Source organism: Pocillopora verrucosa, chromosome 4 (assembly GCF_036669915.1).
Source record: "Pocillopora verrucosa isolate sample1 chromosome 4, ASM3666991v2, whole genome shotgun sequence".
NCBI lineage: Eukaryota > Metazoa > Cnidaria > Anthozoa > Scleractinia > Pocilloporidae > Pocillopora > Pocillopora verrucosa.
In genome coordinates, this window is record NC_089315.1 from 29,753,838 (window position 1) to 29,778,536 (window position 24,699).

Genomic DNA, 24,699 nt, shown 5'->3' on the forward strand with positions numbered 1-24,699 from the left:
TTAACGGCCTAAGTGATTTAGGAAGTGGGTGAACATACCCAAAACAAAATTAAAAATAATTTAAACTGATAGGTAGTCTAGGAAAGAGAATCCGACAGAAGCTTAGTTGTCTGAGGTAAAATGTCATTTACTGTTGCCTTTCGCCACCTCCTGTTCCAAAGAGCAGCTGGTTCTGTGAAACAGATATGAGCCTCAAGACTTAGGCCCTGGCAAAGTCAAAACAAGAGACGAAAGGATTCTAATCTATCTTCTCAATGAATGAACGACCAACCAGAAAGAAACATCAAGAACACGTTTTCCGAATTGAAATTTTATTTTACAGCTCTCAAAATAGGGCTTTACTCCCTGGATTTCATCTTTTCTCGTGCCATCTTCTTCTTGGATACCTTCTTTACCTCTACCTCATCCTCGCCACGAGGAACAACTTGCTCACGTTCAGCAAGGATCATCTCTATGTGGCATGGGGAGCTCATGTAGGCTGCAAAACACAAGGTTGAGTTAGTTTAGGCCTTAAAAGCTAGTTACTACCATAGCATCTTCCTTGAACTTCCATGAATGACCAAGGCAGAATTACTCCTTACAATATCTATACGTATCAAGCAGACAAGCAATGAGAATAAAGAAATACAAAATAATGGTGGGTTTTTAGTTGATCCAATACCAAACTAGCAGTCCCTTGTTTTCAGTGCTGCAGAAACGTGCATTTCTCTGCTAAGACCAGTTGAAGAGAAGTTTACCAAGGGCCAGTTTCTTGAATGTCTTAGTAATTTTGTAGGGCCTGTAGAGCTGATCTGTTTTTATTCAAGACAGGAGTGTCAAAAGTTTTAAAAATTATTCAATAAAAATATCAGCTAGAAAAACACGATGGACTGTTAAGGGTGCCAGAACTGGCTTCTCCATTCTTAAGATTTTGATTTTAAAATACAGCTTCATTAAGTTACCCGCAATTTGGAGAAACAAGCCCCAGGAGTCTGGCACTAATAATCATTATCAGTCCCAGACCCCTTGCAGACCTTTCACCAGCTTGCATTGCTCAAGGCCTCATACTTTCCAGTGGGCAAAGAAAAAATTGCACTGAAGCACTTGTAATGAGGCTACAAATTCTCTAAAACCAGCATCATAATAAATGTATGGCATGTAGTAAGGAGAATCAATCATGAGATCTTAGGAGTGAAGGTGTTATTTCCAAAGGAAAAAGTGTTACTACTCCAATCAAATGGGATACATATATGTTATTTACTCAGTGAGTGGTTTGTACAGAAAAAAAAAAAAAAAAGAACAAACCACAAACTCCTAGGCTTTCACCCTTTAACTCCCAAGATCTCATTAGTAATTCTACTTACTGTCTGCCATACAGTTCTTGTGATATTAGTTTTGAGAATTTGGTATTGGATCAACTAATAACCGTCCAAATGATATTCTTCCTTGCTTCCATCACTTGTCTGCTTGATCGTGTATTGATATCATTAGGAGAAATTCTGTCTTGGCCACTTATGGGAGTTAAAGGTTAAAACTGGATACGAAACAACTTTGACTTACGATTGATACGTCCATGGGCTCTGTAGGTTCTCCTCCTCATCTTGGGAGCAGCATTGACTTGTATGTGCTCAACCACCAACGAGTCTACATCCAGTCCCTTGATACAAAAACAAACATGGAGGTCAATTAAAGGAGATTATTATACTGATTACTTATTAAAGTTGAATCACTTAATTATAGAGATGCAGGACTAAAAATTTCCATTAACTGGTCACTAATGCCACTGAAAATTGGGTTAGGCAACCAGAATTCCTGATTAATAACTCAAACATCTTGTTGATGGTTTTTGCAAAAGCCAGCCCTCTAGAAATGTAAAAATTTTTAATTTTTCCAATGTGATTTTATATAATCAGCTGGTGATTGTTCACCAACAACAGGAACATGCCTTTGACAAAGAAACATCTAAAAAACTTCACATTTTCTTATTTCACAGCGAGGCATCAAATAACCAAAAACTCACTTTAAACTCAGCATTGCTCTCAGCATTTTTAAGGAGCTGAAGCAGGATCTCTGCACTCTTCTTTGGCCACCGGCCCTGGGATCCTGGAGACTTCAAGTTCTTGGCCTGAAAATGTACATAATTAATTCACATTGAGTTTCTCAGTCACTACCTCTCCTTAGATCTAGTTAGAAATTCTCCATCACTACTAGCATACATTTCCATGTAAATTAGACAATCCCTTGCTGATAAGTTTTTTCTATTCCCAATACCAGTTCACAAATTGTGAGGAGAGGTTACACTCTAATCAATTCATGGAGCCTAAGGCTTGAAGACAGTCCAGTGATCTGGGCTTATGTAGTCCGAGATGTCAGTTTCCTTTTCATAAAGCAGTTCTAAACTGAAACTTGGGACATTGAGCAGCAGCCCCTCTGGTATAAGTTCCTTATAAATAGTCAGTATGTATAATACACTAGTATATCACAAAAAGTCACCACTTCTTAAAGAGCCATTATCCAACTGTTCATTTACATAAGACAAGGCCAATAGAAAGGATCATGCATGATATGGATTTCCTTGGTTGATAAGTCAGTTATTACTTCTACCAATAGTAGATTGATATATCAGAACATCAAGACATTAGCTGACAGTTGATCGTTAACCAATCAATGAGTAAGCATGGGCCAGCCATTTTTTGATAACTAATTGGCTATCAGCAAGTATAGAGCTCATCTATCAACCACATATTGGATGAAACATCACAACCAAGGCCATAATAAGCCATAGTAAGCATAGTAAGAGACCACAGTAAGCTTAGGGGTTGAGTGGAAGCTTCTAATGAGAGTGTTACAAGAATAGTAGACTTTAAGTTCTTCAGTATACCAAGCAGTTATACCATGATATGTTTGTCCAAGAAAGTTTAAATCACATGGTACATGCGAATGGTAAGTATTCCAGTATTATGGGTGACATGTCATACATACCTGAGCTTTACGTCCCACGCCACCATTGAATCTTCGGAAGGGAATGATCTGCTTTTTGGCAATAACATCTTTGAGATATCTGTTTGCCTTACGTATGTGCATGCCCTTGATGGCCACAGCCGTCTCGTGTGTGTTCTTGAAGTGCACACGGAGGTTAGAACCTCGTGCTTTACAAGACTTGGTTGGATTCTCAGGATCAGAAGCGTAACGAGTCATCTTGAGTAACCTTTACCTGAAAAACACATCGTGCATCGATATTATGGTTTTCATTTTTGTCTATCCTGCAGGGAAATCAAAGGGGAACTATGTACAAAGCTGCTAGGCTTTCAATTGAATATTACATAATCCCCAAGATAAAACAGAAGAATCTGCAAAAAATGCGGGAATATTTAGAGATGTTTCCCAAAGTTAGCAACTAATTTATTGTAAGGTAACAGCTTTGAGGTAGGATTAACTATCAACGCGATTTTTTTTATTTCCAGTCATATTTCATTTATCTTATTAAGTAGAAGTAGGCTCTGATATCGAAAGTATGGAAATAAGAAGTCTAATCGAAAATAGAAAAGAGGATTGGGGAGATAATTTGAGATTTCAACCACACATCGGAACGAATCTCACCTTCGAAGAGGAAGGCTGAAAGAGGACATATACCCAGAGTTCTTTTCGATAAGACTTCTTCATTACGCAGGCGCATTCGTCAAATTCAAAATGGCGTCGGATATTTAATCGTAAGTCGTGAAAACTCTTGGTGGTTTCTTTGGCCCTGTCTTACAGTTCGCGATGTTTTGGGGTGAGTAGATTATTTCATTACTTTCTATAGTTCCTTTGCTATGTAATCAAAACTTAAAAGTGGAGAAATGACTCCACTGAAGTGCAATTTTTCTAACAGCCATAGTTTCGTGCAGGAGTGAGATAAATTTTGAGTGAGTGAGAGTGAGTGAGTGAGATAGATTTTGATGAAATACAAACACAATATTCTTTTAAAAATCCACGTTTATTATACAATAGTTATAAATTTTTATAAAGCATCTATAAAGAGTTTTATGACTATTGAGTATATTTAAGGCAAATGCTGCTTCCTTATTGCTCAACTGGCATTTTAGAACGGCCATGGCATGTGATATTTTAACGCGTGGAACATTAATTTGTGAGCAGAAGAAAACATGTACAAACTACCCAAGGTGAAGTCTAGCACGCTTTTTATTAGATACGGTTTAGTTAACAAGATTTCCAAAGCTGGGCTCTTGGAAGGATCATTGAATACCTGAAGGCTCTCTGTTCAGATATCAAGGGTACTTAGCTCTGAAACCTTCAACTTGTAGGAGTGAGTTGAATCTAACTTCACCTTGCGACTCCAGTCTGTTATCTTGCAAAGAGGTTATGAAAAAAGACAAACCCATCAGTTAGAAGGTTTATCTTGATATAAAACCAAATTTACAAGGAAATGTAAGGGGCTCAGGAGGGGAATTACTAGTTGAATCTTAGAAGTTAAACAGATTTGATCAAAGTACAGTTATTCAAGTTGCATTACATCAATAGTTGGTTGGCTGTGGTACCACAACCTTCCCATTAGACAGAGAAATTTATGTTTCATTCCTTAGAGCACACCATGCACCTGTCCATAAAACAGTTAATAGTTCCATTCCTATTTTATTTCCAGGGGTCACTCTTGATTCTGGGAAACGTTACACCCAGACAGTGGAAAAGTCATTCCACTTATCAATGGCTGCTCTGGGCTTTCAGAACTGTTCATCAGTGCCAGTGACAATAATGGTTGAAGTGGATAAAGCTCAGTTTGCATTGTGCACACTGCAGCCTGGCAAAATTCCACAACAGCCTTTAGACTATTGTTTTACAGAAGGAGAAGAGATAACTTTCTTTACAGAAGGCCCCGGGGATGTACATTTAACAGGTTTGTTTTATTTTGAATTCTTATTTTTGATCACCATCATAGTGGCATAATTTGAAATTTTTTAATTTTTTTCTTATGAGATTAAGATCAGGAGACTGATAAAAAGGCAGCTATGATCTTAAAATGCCAAATGTAGATAGAAGTGTGAGACTTCTTGCTTTAGATTTTGCTGGCTTCAGGTGGATTAGAAATTTATCGTACCATGCTCTTGGTTATACATTTTGAGTTTCTGGTTCATATTTAGATGAAGCAAGCATATGCTTGTATTTTCTGTCAAGGGAGCAGGGATGGTTCAGCAATGAGAGTGCTTGCCTCCTACTGTAGTGGCTTATGTTTGATTCCCAAACCTGGTGTCATATGTGGGTTGAGTTTGTGGGTGGTTCTTGTCCTAGCTCCAAAGGGTTTCTTGGGTTACTTCAGGTTACCTCCCTCCACAAAAACCAACATTCCAAATTCCAATGCAACCTGGAACCTGTGGACAAGAAGGTAGCCCAAATGTTAACTCAAGTATAAAAGATCTCAACATGCAACAAGTTTTCCATTAAATTGTTATACTTGATGGACAGGTTATTTAGTGGATGAACCTAATGCTGTGGAATTTGAAGAATCAGATGAGGAAGTATCGGCAGGAAGTGAAAAATCTGCAAGCAACTCTGATTCAGCTGAGGATGATGATGAATCATCCAGTGAGGAAGTGACTCTTGGAGACTTATTTCAAAGTGGAGATTTGATCAGCAGTGATGATGATGATGAGGATGAAGAGAGTGCAGATTTGGACTGGGATCCATCAAAGGATAATCCAAAGAGGAGAAAACCAAGTAAGAAAAGGAAGAAGAAAAAACAGGCTGAGAATTTGGATGAAAACAATATTATATCTCTAATGGATGTTGAACAAACTGAAGTAACTTTGTCAAATTATAGTATGCATGGTGAAAATGAAGGCAGTAATGGAGGGCAAAAAAATACTAAATCTGAAATTGAACTCAGGAAGAAAGAAGGAAACAAGAAAAAGAGGAAAGTGGTTGAAACAGAAAATCAGACAGTTGAAAATGGACTTAAACCAGCTAAAAAACTGAAGAAGAAAGGAAAAAAATCTCAATTAAACTCACCAAACAGTGATGGCAAGACAGAAAAGTCAAAAACTCAAGAAAATAGCAGTGAGCAGACTTCATTAGGTAGTAACTTGCTTACAAAAAACAGTTACACTCAAGTTAAACAAGTAACACAAATAAAAAGGGGAAAGGAGACACAACCAAGTCCTGGGAAACAGAGTGGTCAACCACAAACCACCTTGGTAAGTGTCTATTGATTTATGTTATGGGAAATATTTTGAGAAGCTGTTTTTTCATTATAGTAAACTCACAGGGTCATGGCAGGTCAAAGTAAACATGCAAGGCTGCAAACTTTTGTTTTTCATGTTTTGGAGGTAATCATGAATACAAATTGTCAGCACTTGTGTTTTGGAAAATATATCTGAATATATAATAAGTAATGAAATTGGTAATTCATAAGAATTTATGAGCTTAAGAAAGTAAAGAAAGGATTTTAGTCATGTTTGGCATTGTGTGTTCAGTTTATTATTGATGTTGACATAGGTTTAATAATCATTGTTACATACCCAGACTTGCACTCAACAGAACAAGCACTGAGATTGGTTGATTCTTGGTCATGTGCCCCTGATCAAATTCAAATGTATCCCAACTGGGATACAATTGCACAGTTGTAGCCTGTGCACCAAATACAACAGTACGGGAAAGTTTTAAGGGAAAGTTTAAATATATAACAAAGCACTTAATGTATGGTCCCAAAGGAAACTAGTTAGTTTTGTTTTCCCTTGATTCCTGATGTTTCCCCTGACTTTGTTTTGGGAAATGTCAGGACTGTTGGGAAAACAAAACTAACTAGTTTCCCTCAGGACCATACATTAAGTGTATAATATGTAAGGAATTTTTTTCTGCTAAATATGGATGATACGATAGTTCTCATACTTAACATGCAAGGAAAAAGTGTAACAAGGAGATCTTGTATTGTATTATAAGCAGGCAAAGAGGAAAACGCTACCAGGAGGAACTGTGTTTGAAGACATTAAAAAAGGGACAGGACCAATGGCCAAAAGAGGACAGATAGTAAGGATGTCCATGAATATTAATGCTTTATGTGCCATGGTCTTTGCTGACTGTATGTGATCTGCTTACAACACAAACTGTCTCATCATACTGAAATGTTTTAACCCTTTAACTCCCAAGATCTGATTGTTAATTCTCCCCTCTAGCTGCTACACATTTCCTTTTAAATTGGTAACAAGAATTTGGTGTTAGATCAAGATCATTTCTACCTGATATATTTGAGTATTCTCATTACTTGTTTGCTAAATAATGCATGGATATAATAGGGAGAAGTTACATGTTAATCACTTCTAGGAGTTAAAGGGTTAAGCGCAATGTCTATTGATGAAGTTGCAGTAGGTCAGTAGTGATAGTCACAAACACAGAGCAATATGTTGCTGATTCAAGTAAACCACAAGGGAGCACTTGGATTGATCAAAAGAATATTCCATCTATCAGCTGTCTGTGATTTTAAATTAAAGTGTCTGTAGATCTTCCTTTTGGGTTTGTCTTGTTCTTTGTAATTACTATTTTTCATTTCTCGATGGTTCATTTCAACAGGTTCATTTATATTATAAAGGAACTTTAGCAAAGAACAAAAAGCAGTTTGATGCTTGTCTGAGTGGACAGCCACTTTCATTCAGAGTTGGTGCAGGACAGGTCATACAAGGCTGGGATCAGGGTGTCACTGGTAAGTGTTCTAACATTCATACTACCAAGGCAATCCTCCTTTCCCTCTGACGAAAGGCCAATGCAGGGAAACATCAGCTTTTAAACTCTTAGCAGTGGCCAATTTATGTTATCAACTCAATTGATAATACCAAATCACCCAGCCCTCCTTAAATTTGATTTTCGAAGCCTGAAATTTCTTTATGTCAAGTAACTGAGTCAACCAAGGTTGTTCTTTTTCACACAGGAATGCAAGTAGGTGGGAAAAGGAGATTGATAGTACCTCCATCACAAGGGTAGGTTATCGTGTTACAGTATCCTAGAGATCATTATACACCTCTTTCACACATAGCTAACCTATAACACTACTCATTTGATCATATGATGTGAAAATACCTCACACATGCTTATTGTGAAAAGTAACTACCCTATGTCAACTGTACAGCCATTTTGTTACCAATCAGGTTTGTCACTAAGGGTACCTTTACAGTTTAGCTAACTTGATGTTAAAAGTGGAAATGATGATTGTTGTCACTTTACATTGGGGCACATATCACAATGCTACAAGTGATATCTCCAATGTTACAGCTATTGAAAACTAAGTGACAGCCCTAACACTGTGTCTTATACAATATTGTGCAGAGCTGATAAGTAAATATGATCGTTATTTGCAGATATGGTCATGAAAAGATAGGACCAATTCCACCCAACAGTACGTTGGAGTTTGAAGTTCAACTTGTGAAACTGCAGTAATATAATTAGCCAACTGTGATGTACTACTGTTAAGCAAATCTGTCTCCTACATTTGCAAACTGAGACCATTTCCACAAATTAGTACGTTGGAGTTTGATGGTCTACTCATGAAACCACAATAATATACTATCAGTACTTATAAATTGCCTAAGACATGCTACTGTCAAGTAAAAATGTGCCTACGTTTACAAACTAGTATTGAATAACACTGGCATGTAAAGGATTCTTGTACCAAAATTAACACATCTTGGGTGTGCATAATAATTTCTTCTTGACCTCAAACCATTAACATTCTGCAAGAGGAGCATCTACACTGGTTACCAGTATTTTAGAATAAGACTGCTTCTTTATCAGTTCAGAGCCAAGCTGCAGAAAGCCGGGGGAAGGACCAGTTCATGTCATTAGTTTTAGCTCAATTTAATTTTATCAGATAATTCCATTTTTAAATATTATTCCTGTGCAAGACTCATGATTGAAAATGTTACCTGTCATATATTCTCACAAAAATTAGTTATCATGTCTTCTTTAAAACATTTATTTGAGCTTTGAAACTTCTTATTGCACATGTACTGTTCTAATATTTTTCCTAAATAAAGAGTATGAGGGACATTTTATTAGTTGATTAAAAAATTTGATAAACGAGTGTCCTAAATTACACAGACAAAATTTTTAGATTTTATGAAGATAATGTCCTTTGAACATTTTTCCCAAAAGCTTTTTGTTAAACATGATTTCAAAGTACTGTCAAAATAGCTTCCTATTGCCAATCAACTTCTTGACCACAACTTGAGTTGGTGTTGTATTTGAAACTTATTTAATGTAATTGGCAAAGTTTTCTATCTCTTGGTTCTTATATCCAACCATGGAGAGGTTACTGATGCCATTGTTCAGTAGATTCAAATCCTCAAAGCTGGTGAGGCTTGTTAGCGTAGATTGATGATACTGTCACATTGATGTTGTGATAACTGCTAACAGCTAAAATTAAAAATAACCCTATTCTCAACTTTTTTGTTATCATTATAATGTTTTCAATTGCTGTAACAAGCTGAGTCCTTTCCCACTCTCTGAAGTGTTCACTGCCTCGTCATCTGCTGTTGATGTACATGTAGTGGTGTCTTCTTTCAGCCCACCATCCCTAGCTTCAAGCAACTGCTTCATCAGCTTATCTCTCTTGGACACGCACTTCCTCGTGAGAGAGTGCACAGCATCAACAAAGTGAGTTTGGAAGTCAGAGAGGGCTGTGATACCTTGAAACAACAAATGATGTAACTTTTGAGAAGGAGCTAGGACTTATGTTGCAAAATATAACATTTCCTAATTTCAGTGAGTTATGCCATGTTTTTGCCACACAGCAAACTATGCTCGCTTTCTTTTTATGCCAAGAATATCATACATCCTTACATGAGAGTTTGAGGTACAAATCTCTAAAACTGAAACCCTAATTTATTTACATGTAAATTAAGGTTTTTGTCTTGCCTGATTGTTCCTTTTCCTTCCTGGGCTGAAGAAGATCCATAGCATCTGATAACTAGGGAGAAGTAAGCAAACACAGTGAGGTAAAGTGACATTGTCAAATACTCTATGAACCCTCAGATTTTTAGATCAGCTCTGCTAGTAATTTCACCCTGTCTCTTTCCTTTTGAATCATTGTTTAAAGGACAAGTGACACAGGAGCAGGAGACACTTTTTACTGTTTTAGACACCATTTGCTGGACTTTAATTAATTTTTCACAGGTTAGCAGGGGATTTAATAAATCCAAACACTTAAGGGTGGAGGTGGGGAAAGTGAAGAGAGACAATCTGCAAATTATAGGATTCAGAGGCTGGGGTTAACATCATTGGTTCTCTTAAAAAAAACTTGCACTATACCTGTGATTCATGCTCCTTGAATGAGGACAAAAAAGTTCGCAAATCATCTTCAGAGGCTGTGTCTTTCAGTTTTTTGTAAGCACTGAGTATATCTGTTCAAAACAGGACATGAAAATCATAAATCAACAACTAAAATGGACCCAAAAAATGGAGAACGCAAAAAAAAGTTACCTTCTAAAGGCTTACAAAGCAGTTCCATAAAATTTCCTTCAAATGTCTGGTATGCCTCTCTGCCAATAACAAAAAAATATAATAAAATATGTGTAAATTCATTGTTAGAAGTTATTAAAACCCTTCTCCAAATCATTATTTTTGCTCTGTTAAATAAAGTTTCTGAACTCATACTACAACAGAGTAATTTTACAGCTCGGGCACAACCTCATAAAATTTACCTAACTGCAGATAGCAGGGACTCTGCATAGTCCACCTGGCATTGATAAACTTGCCGATGAAATGACAGCTCCTCTTTAAGTATTTTTATCTAAAGAGGGAATAAAATCATGTTTTTATATCACCTTTCACCAAGAAAAAGGGTTGTATATCACTTTGCTGCTGGATGCAGTGCTTCTTCAGGGGTTTTAGCTAATGATACTGGTATAGGTATTTTTGCTTAGTCTAAATGTGGTGTAAATTAAAACTGGTTTTCATCAGGCATTTGGGATCAAAGAATTGATACGTAGAATGCTTAAGTTAAATTTCAATGGCCAGAGCCAATTTTTAATTCAGACAATAAGAGTATTCTTATTACTTGACAGTCATTCTCTGCTATGACTTTGCTTGATAGAAACAAGACGAACTATTGTAATGTAGACCATGAGAACCCTAGAAAAGAATGCTATTTTGCACTTGGGGACAAAATTACCAGCCATTTACTAAACATACCTCTAGTGACAGTATGTGCTTTGAATAGCTGATTGATTTCATCAAGGCTTGCACAACTGATCTCACCTGTTAACAACACAAAATAAATAATCTGCTCATAATAATACAATAAAATACGTATGGTACTTTAGAATTCCCACCAGTGTTGTACCTTTTCAGAAATTAAACACCTTTGAGTGACAATTAAGGAATCCAGGACTACAACCCAGTCTTAGTCAGTCTTCTAGGTAAAATTACTAAATGTAAATTTCAGGTTTTACATATGAATCTAATATAAGTATCTTGTCAAAGACTAGATGTACAAGATTCACTAGATGGATCAATTTTGATGACTGGATGTACCGTTGACATAAATTGACTTACAGGAACACTTGGTATAAATTAGAAAATTGCATGATGTCTAGAAGAAGTAAAATACCAGTATGTTTAACTTGAAAAGAGTTAATTCACACTGGTATAAATTAAAATGTAGCTGTAGGGTTATTGTTTCATAGTATGATCCTACCTCTTGCTGTTTTTTCCGGCTCAGCTCTGGCATGTGAGACATGATACTCTCTTCTGTGAGGTCTTCTCGAATAGCCTTCTTTAAGGGAGGCTGCAATGTGCAACAAGAATTGGGATTATTGTAATCCTTATTAATTACAATTTTACATGTAATTATCACCTGTGAATACCAAAATATCAGAATCTTGGAATGGGCCCAAATTTTTTACTAGCTACCTCTCCTTTTATCCTTTGACTAAGTCACCCACATTCTTCCTTGTTGTTGTGTGTTGCTTGTGATTTGTCTGTGAAAATAGGTTAGGATCACAAACAACTCTCTACAACATGCAAGAATGTGGGTGTGTTGGTAAAAAAGAAAGTGGGAGGATAGTGAGACAAGAATTTGGGCCCATTCCACAGTTCAATGACTTTTGAAGTAACTAAGAACAGAAATTATACTTATTGTAACCTCAGGGATGGGGAAGGTGAAAAAAGCTGAAAGTGCTCATGAAATTTTGGCTAACAATTTGCCACTGGGGCCATAAAAACTGCACTTCTGTCCAGGCATTTCAATATGTAGGAATTATTGGCCGTCCACAGTCAATTATGAGGCCTTCTTTGTTGTCTGTTAAGATTCCATTTGTTGCATTTTTAAGGCCCAACAGTGAGCAATTTTACCTTTGACCAACACTTGAGAAATAAGTTATTAAAACCCTAGCATGTCAGCTATTAAAGGTACATGTGTAAGAAAGTGATTGTTACTCAACTGGACCTTACCCAGGGTGCAGCAGGATACAGGACAGACAAAGACAACAGGTCCTCACTACAGTCTCTCAGCATGTCTGTCACTGTTGTCACATGACTTGCAAGCCTATCTCTGATTGGCTGTGATATATGTTCACTGATTAAGCTTGCTGGTTGCGAGGATGGCTCAACTGTAAGCATTTCCTTCAGGCAAACCATGTTTTTGTAAAGTTTGCAGAGCTTTGATTCAAGCCTGGACTGAAAATGAAAGGGTTTGAATTAACCATGCATATCAGTTTTGTGAATGAAACTAATGAAACTTGTTGGCATTATTCTAAGAACCCTGTATTACACTTTTTAGACTATACCCTTCTGACTCACTTCAAAAACCAAAAAATTTCTTTCCCTTCCCCTGTTAAAAAAAAAAAGGCATAAGAATGTAGATGTTGAACCCAAAAAGGCTTCTGTATTATAATCAAATCCTTTATGATTTCATGAATAGCAAGAAAAATTGCTATTCTTTAATATTCAGGTAAATGAGCCTTACTGACCTCGACAACATGTTCGATAACAAGAGAATTTCCCTCAAAAGCAAGGCTCAGAAAACTAATTTACATGCTCATCAAAGAATAACAAGCATGCTTGCCATCATGAAAGAGGTCCATGTCATAATATTTTTCTATGGAAATACTGGATACAAATCTCTCCTTGTGAATTTAACTTGTGTACTGCCACTTAAGCATCTAATATAAAGGGTTTATAAATGATACCTCACCACATGCTTCAAGTTAAGATGTTCAACTTTTCCACTGCAACAGTCTAATAGGGTAACAGTTTGATCTTCCACAGATTTTGATTGTTTCAAGAAATCATCCATGTATATGGCAGGCAGACAGAGGTCATCAGCCTCAGCACTCTAAGATGACAAACAGTCAACAGAGAATTTTCCTTTAACCTTTTAATACAAGGTAGTTGAACTGTCCTCTCCCGCTGAGATTCTACTTTCAACTGAAAAAAAATCGTACTTTTACCTCTTTGTTCTTGTATAAATCAAGTCTTGTTCCCTCTAATCGATATTCCAAATTCTGTATATATTCACGTGATACTGTTAAATAATTTGATGGCTCATCTGGTGAGTAAAGACTCCTACAGAATGGATGAAGAAACAAAATAGTAACACTTTTCAGGTACTGAAGCTGTAAGAAACCATGATCCAATTATTTTCTATGAAAAGAAAAAAATTTTTCCTCAGACATGTTCACTTAATGTCAAATCAAACTATTCTACCTGCCTCGGCTTCTGCAACGATTTTTAACTTGAAGTTGAGGTCATATGAGTTATGGCGAGTGCTTGGCATATTAACGATTGAACAAGAAGTTGAAGTTGAACTCTGACTGTTTATGATGCGAATGTATCAGTAAGTTTTGCAACTGAGTTTTAAATCAGGTGATTGATGTTTTTATAAGACAAAATCGGATCACTGAATAGTTTATCATTACAGGTGTGAACTTTCAGCATTTGTTTTCACGTATATCATTAAATGTGTGACTTTTTCACTTTTGTTTACGTTAACAAAGAGAGTTCGCATGCCAATTGTGTAAGGATAATTGTTGTCAGATTCATCACATCCTTTTGTTAACTCTCAACTTTTTGGTGCATCTTATAACTGAGTATTTTCACTTAATTTTCAGTTTGAGAACTCAACTCAATTAAATTGCTAAGTTTGGGGTGCGTCTTATAACCGAGTGTGCCTTATAACTGAATAGCTACGGTATTTTAAAATCAAGCCAAAGGACAAAGGCTGATGGATGAAAAGTTTTCCATACCTCAATGTTTCCTTTAAGTTTAGAAGTTTATTTTCAATTTGTAGGAACAAATTTTTTCTGGCTTGCAAAGCACTAGCCTGGAGAAGAACCTGTTGACAAAGAATAGGAATAATGTATTTCCACCATAAGAGCCAAATGTTCAAAATTGACAATTTGAGTTCAACTTCACCATTTTAAGGTAGAAGTACCACAACAACTGATAAAGTTACCTATAGCCAGGGATTGATCAACACTTTCAGAAAAGCAAGTTATTTTATACAGTAAATTAAACCTACTTACTTGTCTCTCTAGTTGTATAACCTGAGATTTAAGTAAGTTTACTCTCCGTTCATCAAATCTCTCCTGTGGTACTTCTTCCACAAGCTGTTTGTAGAGAGACCTGCAAAAAAACTTTATTTTACCATAAGACTGATTATGTGAGTGTGTAAAATGCCCCTTCATTATAATTTCCACTGGACCAGCCAATCCAATCTTTATCATTTAATTACCTGATGAATTGCAGCTCTGCTTTGAGTTCATTGTTTTCTTTCTTCAGATGCTGAAAGAGGAGTAATAGAATTTATTTTGACAACTTACATGCATATTCCCCTTGTTCATTTTAAGAAGGCATCAAATGAAAATAATGAATTCAGTGAAACTTGGAGAACTAAAGAACATGCAAGATTCTCTATGGAGAAAATAACAAGACTTGAGAATAATGTACAAATCAGTAAAAAAAAGTATTCAGGAAAGGTCTACTAGAAGACCTAGCAAGCAGAGCTGATAGTCATTCAGGGCAGTCTGAGAAAAAAGAGCTTTTGCTGAGCCATTTCTGTTTTTTTTTTTGTTTTGGCACTCAGTAGTTTTTCTAACATTCCATGAATAGCATCCAGTACAGAACTAGTCTGTTACTATAACTAATTGGTCTCAAAACTAAGGATTATAATTCAAGGGTGGACATATTACTGAGGTGGTGGTCTTCTGGTAAATTTCTACTGTATCACTGCACAAACTCTGAAAACTACCACATTGCTGACTTCTGAAACTACTGATATTAACTTCAATCAAGTGTTGTGACTCCTTTTACTGTCTCACCTCTAACTGTTGCTGGTATTTTTGCAGTTGTCTGTCTCTTACACTTAATGATGTCTGTGTGTCTAGGAGTGTCTTACCAAAGACACTGTCATTTTTGGATTTCTGCTGGAAATCTGATGTGGAGCTACTTGAGGACACTAAAGGCCTTGTCTAGGAGCAATCATTTGAAAAGATCTCATTTTAAAATTTCTTAAGTTCCAACAGTTCCTTTGAATCACCTCAACAAGACATCAAGCTACAAATGAACACTGCCATATCTTTCCGAAAAATTTCCAGATAAAGTGTTCATCAATTTGACATGGGTAGTAAAGATCAATTTATTTGGTTTAATCTAAAAGGTAAAGTGAGTATCATATAATTCTATTTCAGAAAAAAGGCGATTAGATCTCCAACCTTCGAAGTGGCATTCCTTGTTTTGTTTACATCATCTGAGTGGCGAGTACTCGATGGCAAATGGCGATGGGAGATCGGAGTTTTTTTCATCGAAAAAAAATTCGAACTACTCTGAAGACAGTAAAATGAAAGTTCTACTTTAAATCGTAAACATAATTAACAGCCTTCGCGCGCCGCCTAAACTATTTTGCCTTTCCACGCTAGTTTTGACGATTCAATCGGCCATGTTGTTAGTTGGGAAGGACTGGAAACTAAATAAAGGCCTAGGAAGACTGGAAACTGGCGAGAGAAGGAAAAAAAACTCGGCGAGTCATACCGCTTCCGAAGGCCACGAAAGTCGACTCTTTTTCTTTTTCGGCAGTGTTAGTCGGTGTCTTAACTTTCTTTTTACTGCAAATACATATTGCCTGGACGGTGATAGACTCTTAAGGATGACAAATTGCGAGTAGTCCCTCCATTTTGGCGAAGTCTGTTGCATAAGTCAAGAAGATATCAGTCAGAGTGCGCGAGGAAATTCGCCAAGGAGGGACAGCTCGATCTATACCCGAAAACCTCTAAAGTACGTTGTTAAAATCGATATTTACGGAAAAAAGGAGAAATGAAGCTTCTGGACGCTCTTCTTTTATGGGAACATATCAAATTACAGACTTTTCCGTGTTTTCACTGAAATCGTTCTTTAACAAAATCAGGGCAAAGAGAAGGATATAAAAATAAACGTAGAGAAATCATTAGACTATTGGTCATTGACTTTTGATAAATCTGGTGGCTCTTATAAGAGCCGTTTTTTTTCGCTTTTATGATAAACCCACTTAAGCGCGTTCCCCTCGGATTCGGCGGGCGAGCTGGATGTCTTTCGGCATAATAGTAACTCGCTTTGCGTGGATTGCACACAAGTTGGTGTCCTCAAAGAGACCAACAAGGTATGCCTCGCTGGCTTCTTGGAGAGCCATCACTGCTGAGCTCTGGAAACGCAAGTCGGTCTTGAAATCTTGGGCGATTTCACGCACGAGACGCTGGAAAGGCAGTTTGCGGATAAGCAGTTCGGTGGACTTCTGGTAGCGACGAATCTCACGAAGGGCAACAGTTCCAGGCCTGTAACGATGGGGTTTCTTAACACCACCAGTTGCAGGAGCACTCTTTCTGGCGGCTTTTGTGGCAAGCTGTTTACGGGGTGCTTTACCGCCAGTAGATTTACGCGCAGTTTGCTTGGTACGAGCCATGGTCGACGACAAACACTTGTAGAAAGACTAAGAATACCTATGTCTAATAAGAATCACGGTAGAAACTTTATACTTCGCGCCGACTCTCACGATTGGTTCGTTTTCCTCATTTACGATTGGCTTGAATGCCACACACTATAGCAGTGATTGGCCAAAAATAAGAGCCATTCATTGGTTAGCTTATGCAATGTTCGATCCGATTTGCCACGAAGCTCAAAGCTCACGTTAAAGTCACCCGGTTTTCGAAGCACTTGACTTCACATGTCCAATATCAGTAGTTATTTGTTATCGTGACTTTTAAAGGTAGAATATAATCCAGTGTTGCACCATGAATCGTTCTCTATATCCCGCCTCGTGTCCTCCGATTGTACACGTTCCTACTTGCATAGTAATGGTTGGTTTGCCGGCGAGAGGTAAAACTTATGTTTCGAGAAAACTAACCCGGTATCTCAACTGGATCGGCGTCAACACCAAGGTATTCAACCTCGGGGAGTACCGCCGCGAAATGGCTGGTGCTCACTGCAAACACTCCTTCTTCGATCCAAGTAATACGGATGGAATGAATGTACGTGAAAAGTGCGCAGAACTCGCCCTGGAAGACATCACAAAATGGCTGAACGACAAGGGACAGGTAGCTATCTTCGATGCTACGAACACCACTCGAGCTAGAAGAAAGAAAGTCACGGATCACCTCACCGCCCATGGCTTTAAGGAATTTTTCGTGGAGTCAGTTTGTGATGACAACGAGATCATTCGTTCCAACATTCTGGAGGTAAAGGTAAACTCCCCTGACTATCAGGGGGTACCCCCAGAAGAGGCTCGCCAAGACTTTGAGGCCCGAATTAATCATTACAACAATTTCTATGAACCTCTCGCTTTGGACCATGATTCTAATATGCCCTTTCTGAAAGTGATTGATGGTGGAAAGCGATTTCTGATGAATAAAGTGGAAGGATATCTGCAGAGTAGGGTAGTTTACTACATCATGAACTTGCATATCACCCCAAGAGCCATCTATCTGTCAAGACATGGTGAAAGCATGATGAACTTGCAAGGGAGGATTGGAGGAGATTCTGATCTCTCTGAGAGGGGCTGGGAGTACAGCAAGGTGCTTGGAAAGTTTGTTAAGGAAAATATGCCAGATGATCTCAAAGTCTGGACCAGTGAAATGAAGCGCACCAATCAGACGGCAAGTGCCATTGACAGACCAATCGAGAAGTGGAAAGCCATTAATGAAATTGATGCAGGTGTATGTGAGGGAATGACATACGAAGAAATACAGGAGCAATTTCCTCAGGCTTTTGCAAAGAGAGATGAAGATAAGTTCCACTATCGCTACGCTCGTGGGGAGTCTTATGAAGATCTTGTGGCCCGGCTAGAACCAGTTATCATGGAGCTGGAGCGGCAGCAGAATGTGCTTGTGATCTGTCACCAAGCTGTAGCCCGTTGCCTACTGGCATACTTTTTAGACCACAGCTCTAATGAGTTACCTTACTTACGTGTTCCATTGCACACCCTCATAAAGCTCACTCCAGTAGCATATGGTTGTCGTGTGGAGAAGATTGATTTGAAGGTTCCAGCTGTAAACACACACAGGGAAAAGCCCAAGGTTGTGACAGTGAGCCGAACCTCTGAGGATGCATTGGAGACTGTTCCCGAACATGAGTGACATTGGTGGAATGATTTCATCTTTCTTTAATGGTATGTCTTTTATTAGTTATCAAGTTTCACATAATCTAGAAAGCTTACAGCGTACAGATGGACATTTTGTGGGTTGCTAAGGGGATTCATTCCATAAGTTCTCAAGAGTGGAGGTATGCTTATTTTAGGAGGCAATCATTGTGGACAAAAATAATGAATTTTGTAATGATTTATCATTGCAGTTTTTTTTATTCTTTATTTTTTTCATTTCTATTCTTGTTGTTATTCTGAATCAGAGAGATACCCTATTTGGTGTAGATAAGTAATAAAATTATTTCAGTGTTATATGTAGGTCTCAGGTTTTTAACCCTTAACTCCCAGACCAAGTTTGTAATTCTCCTTACTGTCAACCATTCAATTCTTATAATGTTAGCGCAGAGAATTTAGTAGTGGATCAACTAATTATCCCTTGACTGATATTTTTCTCTGCTCTCATTACTTCTCTGGTTGATATTGTATTGATACTGTAAGGAGAAATTCTGTCTTGGTCACTCATGGGAGTTAAAGGGTTTAGTGCCTTTCCCTATTCATGAAGCAGGTACAATGTTTGAAATGCCTTGGGTTGTGTAGGGTCAGGGAAGTAATTATACTTGATTTATTTGGACAAAATGTTTTTACATGCAACATGTTTTGATACCGACACCTTATTTAATTGTTTAACATGTAGTAAGCATGGTTATTTTGTAAGTTACATTGTATTTTATCAAGCCATGTAGGGGTAAGAAAAAAGTGAGTGATAAGCTAAATGTGTGTTTGTATTACCATATGTCAAACCATCAATTAAAGAATAGGTTATTCCTCTATTATTTGATTTCTAATAATTTATCTTGAAGTTTTTAAAACTGCTTCCAATAGCCTTGTCTGAGCATCGTATTGATTGCATAAGGCCTGCACAAAAGATGAAAACAATGCAAACAAATCCATTAAAATTTCCTGTGTGACCAACAAAAAATCTTATGGGCTTAACAGTTTGTTTCTTTGAAAATCATGCAGTGATCAAAAAAATCAGTCAAAGTATTGGTGTAATAATAATTAATGATTAGTAATATCAGATTTTCTATGTACCCACATATACATGTAGACTGGTATATTTTGGAGTTATAACAATATGAGTTTATAGTCATTCAAATATTCATTGAGGTAATTTATTTTAATGCTGTTAGGATATTATTTTAGTTAAGCAACCACATATGTGTTGCAGATTAGTGAAAACATATCATTATGGTAAATGTTTTTAATCCAAGTACTTGATATTTAACATACATTTGTAAGAGTATATTAGTTGACATGAAGCTGGTAGTTATTCAAATGTTCAATTTCAAATTTAGGGCTAGCTCCTGTTGATCAGGGTGAAATTTATTTAGATAAAATAAAATGTATTTAATTTCACTGAGAAACATTCAGTGTCTAGCTTTTGTCAATAGCATTTTCATAAGGTAGCTCTGACTTATGACCATGTTTATAGTGGATCTGAAGTGAGAAGCTGTTTCATTTTAGTTGCTGCAATATTATCCTTTTAAACTTAATCAAAGGTGGGGTTGGAAATGCAGGATATTGGTCTCATTTCACACACATTTGAGAAAAATTCAAGCGTCATATATATTTTAAACAGCATTTCAGGTGTCACAAATTTAAAAGGGAAATGTTCAAATTTCTCTTCTCATGCAAAAACAAAGTAAAGCCTTTATACAGGCCCAGGTGGCCCATGGGGCAGGCACTTAGCTCTAGTTTCCTTAACATGAAGTGGCCAGGAGTATTGTTACTCCCCCCTGGATGGGATGTTAGTCCATCACAGGGTTACCCCCTGCATATTTGCTGGTACCCATTTGTACACCTGGGTGAAGAGAAACACTGTGAGAGTAAAGTGTCTTGCCTAAGAACACAACACAATGACCCCAGCCAGGGCTCGAACCCGGACCACTTGATCCGGAGTCGAGCGCACTAACTGTGAGGCCACCGCAAAACCTTTCATCTCATGCAAGGTTTCAGGGAAATCATGAGGTTTTCACAAAATGAAAGTAACAATCATGGGTCACTTATACTTCAGGAGACAAATCACAGTTCATGCTGATTCATAAATTCAGCACAAATAAATTCTTTACCACCCTTGGAAAGGAATAATAGTGATGTATGCTAAACAGAGATTGGAAAGTACAACTTGCAGAACTATGATATGTGCCCTACCTTAATTTTTTAAGTTCCAGAATGTTTTCTTTTCAATTCATTCTCAGTTCAATTTTGCTGCATGACTTAATTTACAGAAGTGATTCCAGGGAAGACATGGCTTCTCTCTACTCCCTTTCAAAGAAAAACTTGTCCTCTGCTTTAAACGCTTTTAAACTGCTGTTTTTTGCAGACTGTTGATTACAGAGGAAAAGGGGATACTCCAACAGTAATTGTGGTCTGACTTATGGTTTTACACATGCGTGATGAATAACAATGAGTTGTGTACCGTGAATAACCATAGAAATTGCTCCAACATAGGGAGGTAGGCTTTACTCGGTGAACAACTCTCCATTGGTGCCATCTTTTCTCAAGAAGAACTACTCAAATTGATGGATACATATGTAAGGGTGGTGTACAATTTTGCACGTTTTGCATCATTTTATTGTAATTGGGAATAATTCAATCAAAGCATGGAACAAAATGATTATTTATTCAGTATATATCTGTAACTGTGAAACGAGATGACATATGTTCTTATCTTATCGTATTTGAAATACTAAATAAATGATTCTTTAGTTACTTATGAGTTGTGAATCTTGTTAGAGTTTCTGAAAGCCTGATATATATACCTGAAGCTTGTGGTTTTTTTTACCAGTTCAGCTCCATTAATTAAACCACTGGGTTGTATACTTTCCCCCATTTGCCATTTTTCAAGGGACCTTCGGTGTTTTTGACTTGTGAGGTGGTTTGTTTTGTCTCGTTTAGCTGTGTCGACAATCTAAAATCGTATCTCCATTATCTTCATCATTTAGAATATTTGATCTTCTTCTCGTCATTGGAATGTTGCTTGCGGTCCGAAGCTGTCAAACAAATAAAACTTTGACGCAGTATGCACAAAAAGCACTTTTTTCGAGCTCAAAATACAGATGTGGCAACCACAGAGTACATAAACTGTTTAAAATTCCTTTCACGTATGTGTCCACTCGGTTTATAAGACCCCAACCTGATAAACCCAGGTGTGACGTTACAAAAACCAAGCTACTTCCATGGATAGCGAATTTTTTCAATGTTCCTCTTACGTTTAACCTCGGAGCTTCAGAGGACAGAGGTTTAAGGGGTTTTAGGGTAAAGTACAGGTAAATGCAAGTCACCGATCGCATTCGTTTGGTATTCACCCAGCTTTCAAAAATTTAGATCATTCTTTCATGAGGCATTGGCGCCCCTCGTTAAAATTTACCCCCACGCAGTGCAATTGAAAGGGGGAAATAACATAGATGTGTTTAAATTGGGAAAGCAAATTTTGTAAATTTGTACAAAACGCCTAGGGAAAACAAACTCCAATTATAATAAATCATGAAGGAGGAGAGGACAACAATAATAAATAAAATTATCGCTTTTGTTGGTCATTTCTTTCTTTTCATTTGGTGGCTTCTAAAGAAGCCGTTTTTGTTTTTGTTTTTTTTTTTTGTTCCTTTACTTCTTAGCTTTTGCTTTGGTCTTCTTCGCTGTCTTCTTTTTAGGTGTAACTCGCTTTTTAGGGCTCTTTGTCTTTTTCTTTGCAGCAGTCTTTGCTGCAGATTTCTTTGCTGCGGTTTTCTTCTTGGCTGGAGACTTTCCCTTCTTAGCTGGAGTCTTCTTTTTCTTTGTGGCTTTCTTAGCGGTTTTCTTTTTCGTTGTTCGCTTCTTAGGCGTGCCAGCCTTCTTTTTGGACTTTTTAGCGACTACCCTCTTTGCTGGTTTCTTCTTTGGCGCAGCAGGTGCTTTTCCAACTTTGAAGGATCCCGATGCACCAGTTCCTTTAGTGTGTATCAGCTTGCCGGTCTGCACGCCGCGCTTCAAAGCTACCTTCAAATGCGAAGATGGATCTCCGGTGATTCTGTTATTTGCTTTGATGTATTTCTCAATGGCCTGCCTCGAAGAACCACCTCGCTCCTTCATCGCAGTTATGGCAGTGACGACCATGTCAATGTACGGTGGATGCGCTGCAGCAGGACGACGAGCTGGTCTCTTTGCCCTTGGATTTTTCGCCTTCTTCATTTTGCCGCCGGGACTTTTCGACCTTGATCTCGAGCGGGATCTTGAGCGTGACCTCGATCTCGATCTGGATCGCGAACGGGATCTTGGTAAAACAACAGACATTTTGATTACTAATGAGGCGGGTGTAAAAAAAGTTGCTCGGAAAAGATTTCACGATGCAAGTAGCGTAATTTCATACTCGCGCCAATTTTATTTTAAAAGACCTGACGCCTGAGGGAACAGTCCTCTGTCACGAACCAGATTGAATATCAGAGGCCGACATTTTGGAATTTGTGTTTCTTCCTGAAAGTTTTTAACCGCTTGCTGTTATGCAGAGCTTCGCAAGCAAATGGTAAGTCGGGAAAAATTTAACTATGAGAACTATCTTTTCGTACGTGGTTCCAAAGTTGTCTCCTCTAAACGTATACCTGGGTATTTTTAATATCTTTCTCATCAAGCGAGGTGTCACAAATTAATGTAAATGGTATTTAATGCAAATCATTTAACGACCTCGGTCAGGATACCCTTAAAAACACTATGGGATCAAAAACTGATGATTAGGAAACAAGTTAAGCCAAAAATGAACGACGATAATTTAATTCCAAGTTTCTGTTGGCTGCTGCGAATGCGTGAAACAAAGACAGATTGCACAGTCGCCATTTTGCAATGTCCAGAGGCGCCAGACTTATAGTGAAGAAATGAGGCTCCTTGTCACTTTTCCCCACCTAGATTTTAGTGAATTCATGTTTCTATGCTAGCAGCAAAGAACTAAACTGTTTTTGGTGAGATTCTTTCATAATTCAAAGAGTATTTCAGAAAGTCAACTCAGTGAACCCTCTCTGTGTTTTGGTTATAGCCATGCCCAAAGCCCAAGTAAGGAAACAGATTTCCTATAAAATCTCATTCAATTGTGTGTGCCTGATTTGCAAACGGAACTTTGTAAAGAAATTCTTACAAATTTTCTCCTGAGAGAGGGTTCTTAACTCATCGAAAAGAAGTTTTAGCTATACTTTAATGCTGTAAGCTTCGGATTTTGATTCTCATCAGAGAGTCTTTACTCTCAGTGAATTCCGTTTTCACGGTTGACGCCTGGGTTCCTCATTAGAGGCGCTTTTTCTGATAGTTAAAAGCTTTCCTGTAGTTTAATAAACAAGGTTTGCCAAAACACAGCTCTTGCAAAATGTAGCAGACGACAATCCTAGTTATCTAAGAGGTTTCAAACTTTATTGAACGACAAGCTAAGAAAATTTAGTCCTTCGGTGCGTCAAGTCAGTACCACCATTTTGGGTGACAAGAGCATGCTTCATCTTGGACCTGTAGCACTTTGTGCCACTTCGCTCTATATTGAAATCACAGAATACATTCTAAAAGGTTTAATTGATACTATTAATCTTATAAAAACATTTCAGAGCTTCGTCAGAATGGTTGGAGACACTTTTAGTGCTATAAAGAGTATAATCAACCGGTAGTTTTACATACGGCCGTGTAACTTAGACTCACTTTAAAGGCGTAGTGATCGATAAAACTCAACCAAGTATTTATTTATCTAAGAACACCCATATCAATAATATCAAACAATAGACAACCTACTGACCGATTGTATATGGTGCCGTTTATAGCAGCTTGATTTTCTTCAAATTGACTATGAAGGTTTTCAGCAATAGCAAACACTGTTTGTATAAATTTGGCGAGAGTAAAAAGTTGATAACAACACTTTGGAACTTCTTCTGTGACGGTCTCATTGATATTGTATCTTACCTTCCTTTCTTTATTATTGGCTTGTTTTGTAATTTATTTTTTTTATATGTGACATCAAGGGAAGATATCCTCTCTCAGGATTTCATCCAATCGCTTTTAAGTTTCAGACTTTTCCGAGATGAAAATTGGAATTTTTTCCTATTTACAAAAGCACAAAAAAATCGTGA

General features: G+C 37.5%; 6 protein-coding genes across 7 annotated transcripts; 2 read left to right on the top strand and 4 right to left on the bottom strand.

The window, feature by feature from the left end:
• Positions 1-294: 294 nt before the first annotated feature.
• On the bottom strand, positions 295-3,632 carry LOC131779745 (large ribosomal subunit protein uL22). The gene is made up of 5 exons (XM_059096337.2): positions 3,580-3,632; positions 2,962-3,193; positions 2,000-2,104; positions 1,540-1,636; positions 295-478 (listed from the first exon to the last, which is right to left on the bottom strand). Exons 2-5 carry the CDS (start codon positions 3,175-3,177, stop codon positions 339-341), a joined length of 558 nt encoding a protein of 185 aa, XP_058952320.1. The 5' UTR covers positions 3,178-3,193; positions 3,580-3,632; the 3' UTR covers positions 295-338.
• A 7-nt stretch (positions 3,633-3,639) lies between these two features.
• Positions 3,640-9,403, top strand: LOC131779764 (46 kDa FK506-binding nuclear protein-like). Of its 2 annotated transcripts, none has more exons than XM_059096362.2 (7): positions 3,640-3,751; positions 4,622-4,873; positions 5,440-6,167; positions 6,913-6,999; positions 7,540-7,669; positions 7,895-7,943; positions 8,322-9,403. In XM_059096362.2, exons 1-7 carry the CDS (start codon positions 3,742-3,744, stop codon positions 8,398-8,400), a joined length of 1,335 nt encoding a protein of 444 aa, XP_058952345.2. In that variant the 5' UTR covers positions 3,640-3,741; the 3' UTR covers positions 8,401-9,403. The 2 variants fall into 2 exon arrangements, with proteins under 2 accessions (XP_058952345.2, XP_058952347.2); XM_059096364.2 differs by having other exon boundaries at positions 6,916-6,999.
• A 10-nt stretch (positions 9,404-9,413) lies between these two features.
• LOC131779762 (kinesin-like protein KIF15-B) lies at positions 9,414-15,928 on the bottom strand. Its single transcript, XM_059096360.2, has 15 exons — positions 15,672-15,928; positions 15,279-15,428; positions 14,693-14,742; positions 14,484-14,583; positions 14,205-14,293; positions 13,410-13,524; positions 13,154-13,294; positions 12,412-12,636; positions 11,657-11,746; positions 11,152-11,217; positions 10,662-10,750; positions 10,441-10,499; positions 10,270-10,361; positions 9,877-9,928; positions 9,414-9,647 (listed from the first exon to the last, which is right to left on the bottom strand). Exons 1-15 carry the CDS (start codon positions 15,759-15,761, stop codon positions 9,418-9,420), a joined length of 1,638 nt encoding a protein of 545 aa, XP_058952343.2. The 5' UTR covers positions 15,762-15,928; the 3' UTR covers positions 9,414-9,417.
• A 552-nt stretch (positions 15,929-16,480) lies between these two features.
• Positions 16,481-16,891, bottom strand: LOC131779765 (histone H3). The gene has a single exon (XM_059096365.2). The coding sequence runs from the start codon at positions 16,889-16,891 to the stop codon at positions 16,481-16,483; it is 411 nt and encodes a 136-aa protein (XP_058952348.1).
• A 211-nt stretch (positions 16,892-17,102) lies between these two features.
• LOC131779763 (6-phosphofructo-2-kinase/fructose-2,6-bisphosphatase) lies at positions 17,103-21,341 on the top strand. Its single transcript, XM_066165486.1, has 2 exons — positions 17,103-18,592; positions 20,949-21,341. Exon 1 carries the CDS (start codon positions 17,220-17,222, stop codon positions 18,558-18,560), a length of 1,341 nt encoding a protein of 446 aa, XP_066021583.1. The 5' UTR covers positions 17,103-17,219; the 3' UTR covers positions 18,561-18,592; positions 20,949-21,341.
• Positions 21,342-21,346: 5 nt separating this feature from the next.
• LOC131779777 (histone H1-delta-like) lies at positions 21,347-23,067 on the bottom strand. Its single transcript, XM_059096374.2, has one exon. The coding sequence runs from the start codon at positions 22,895-22,897 to the stop codon at positions 22,232-22,234; it is 666 nt and encodes a 221-aa protein (XP_058952357.1). The 5' UTR covers positions 22,898-23,067; the 3' UTR covers positions 21,347-22,231.
• Positions 23,068-24,699: the final 1,632 nt, after the last annotated feature.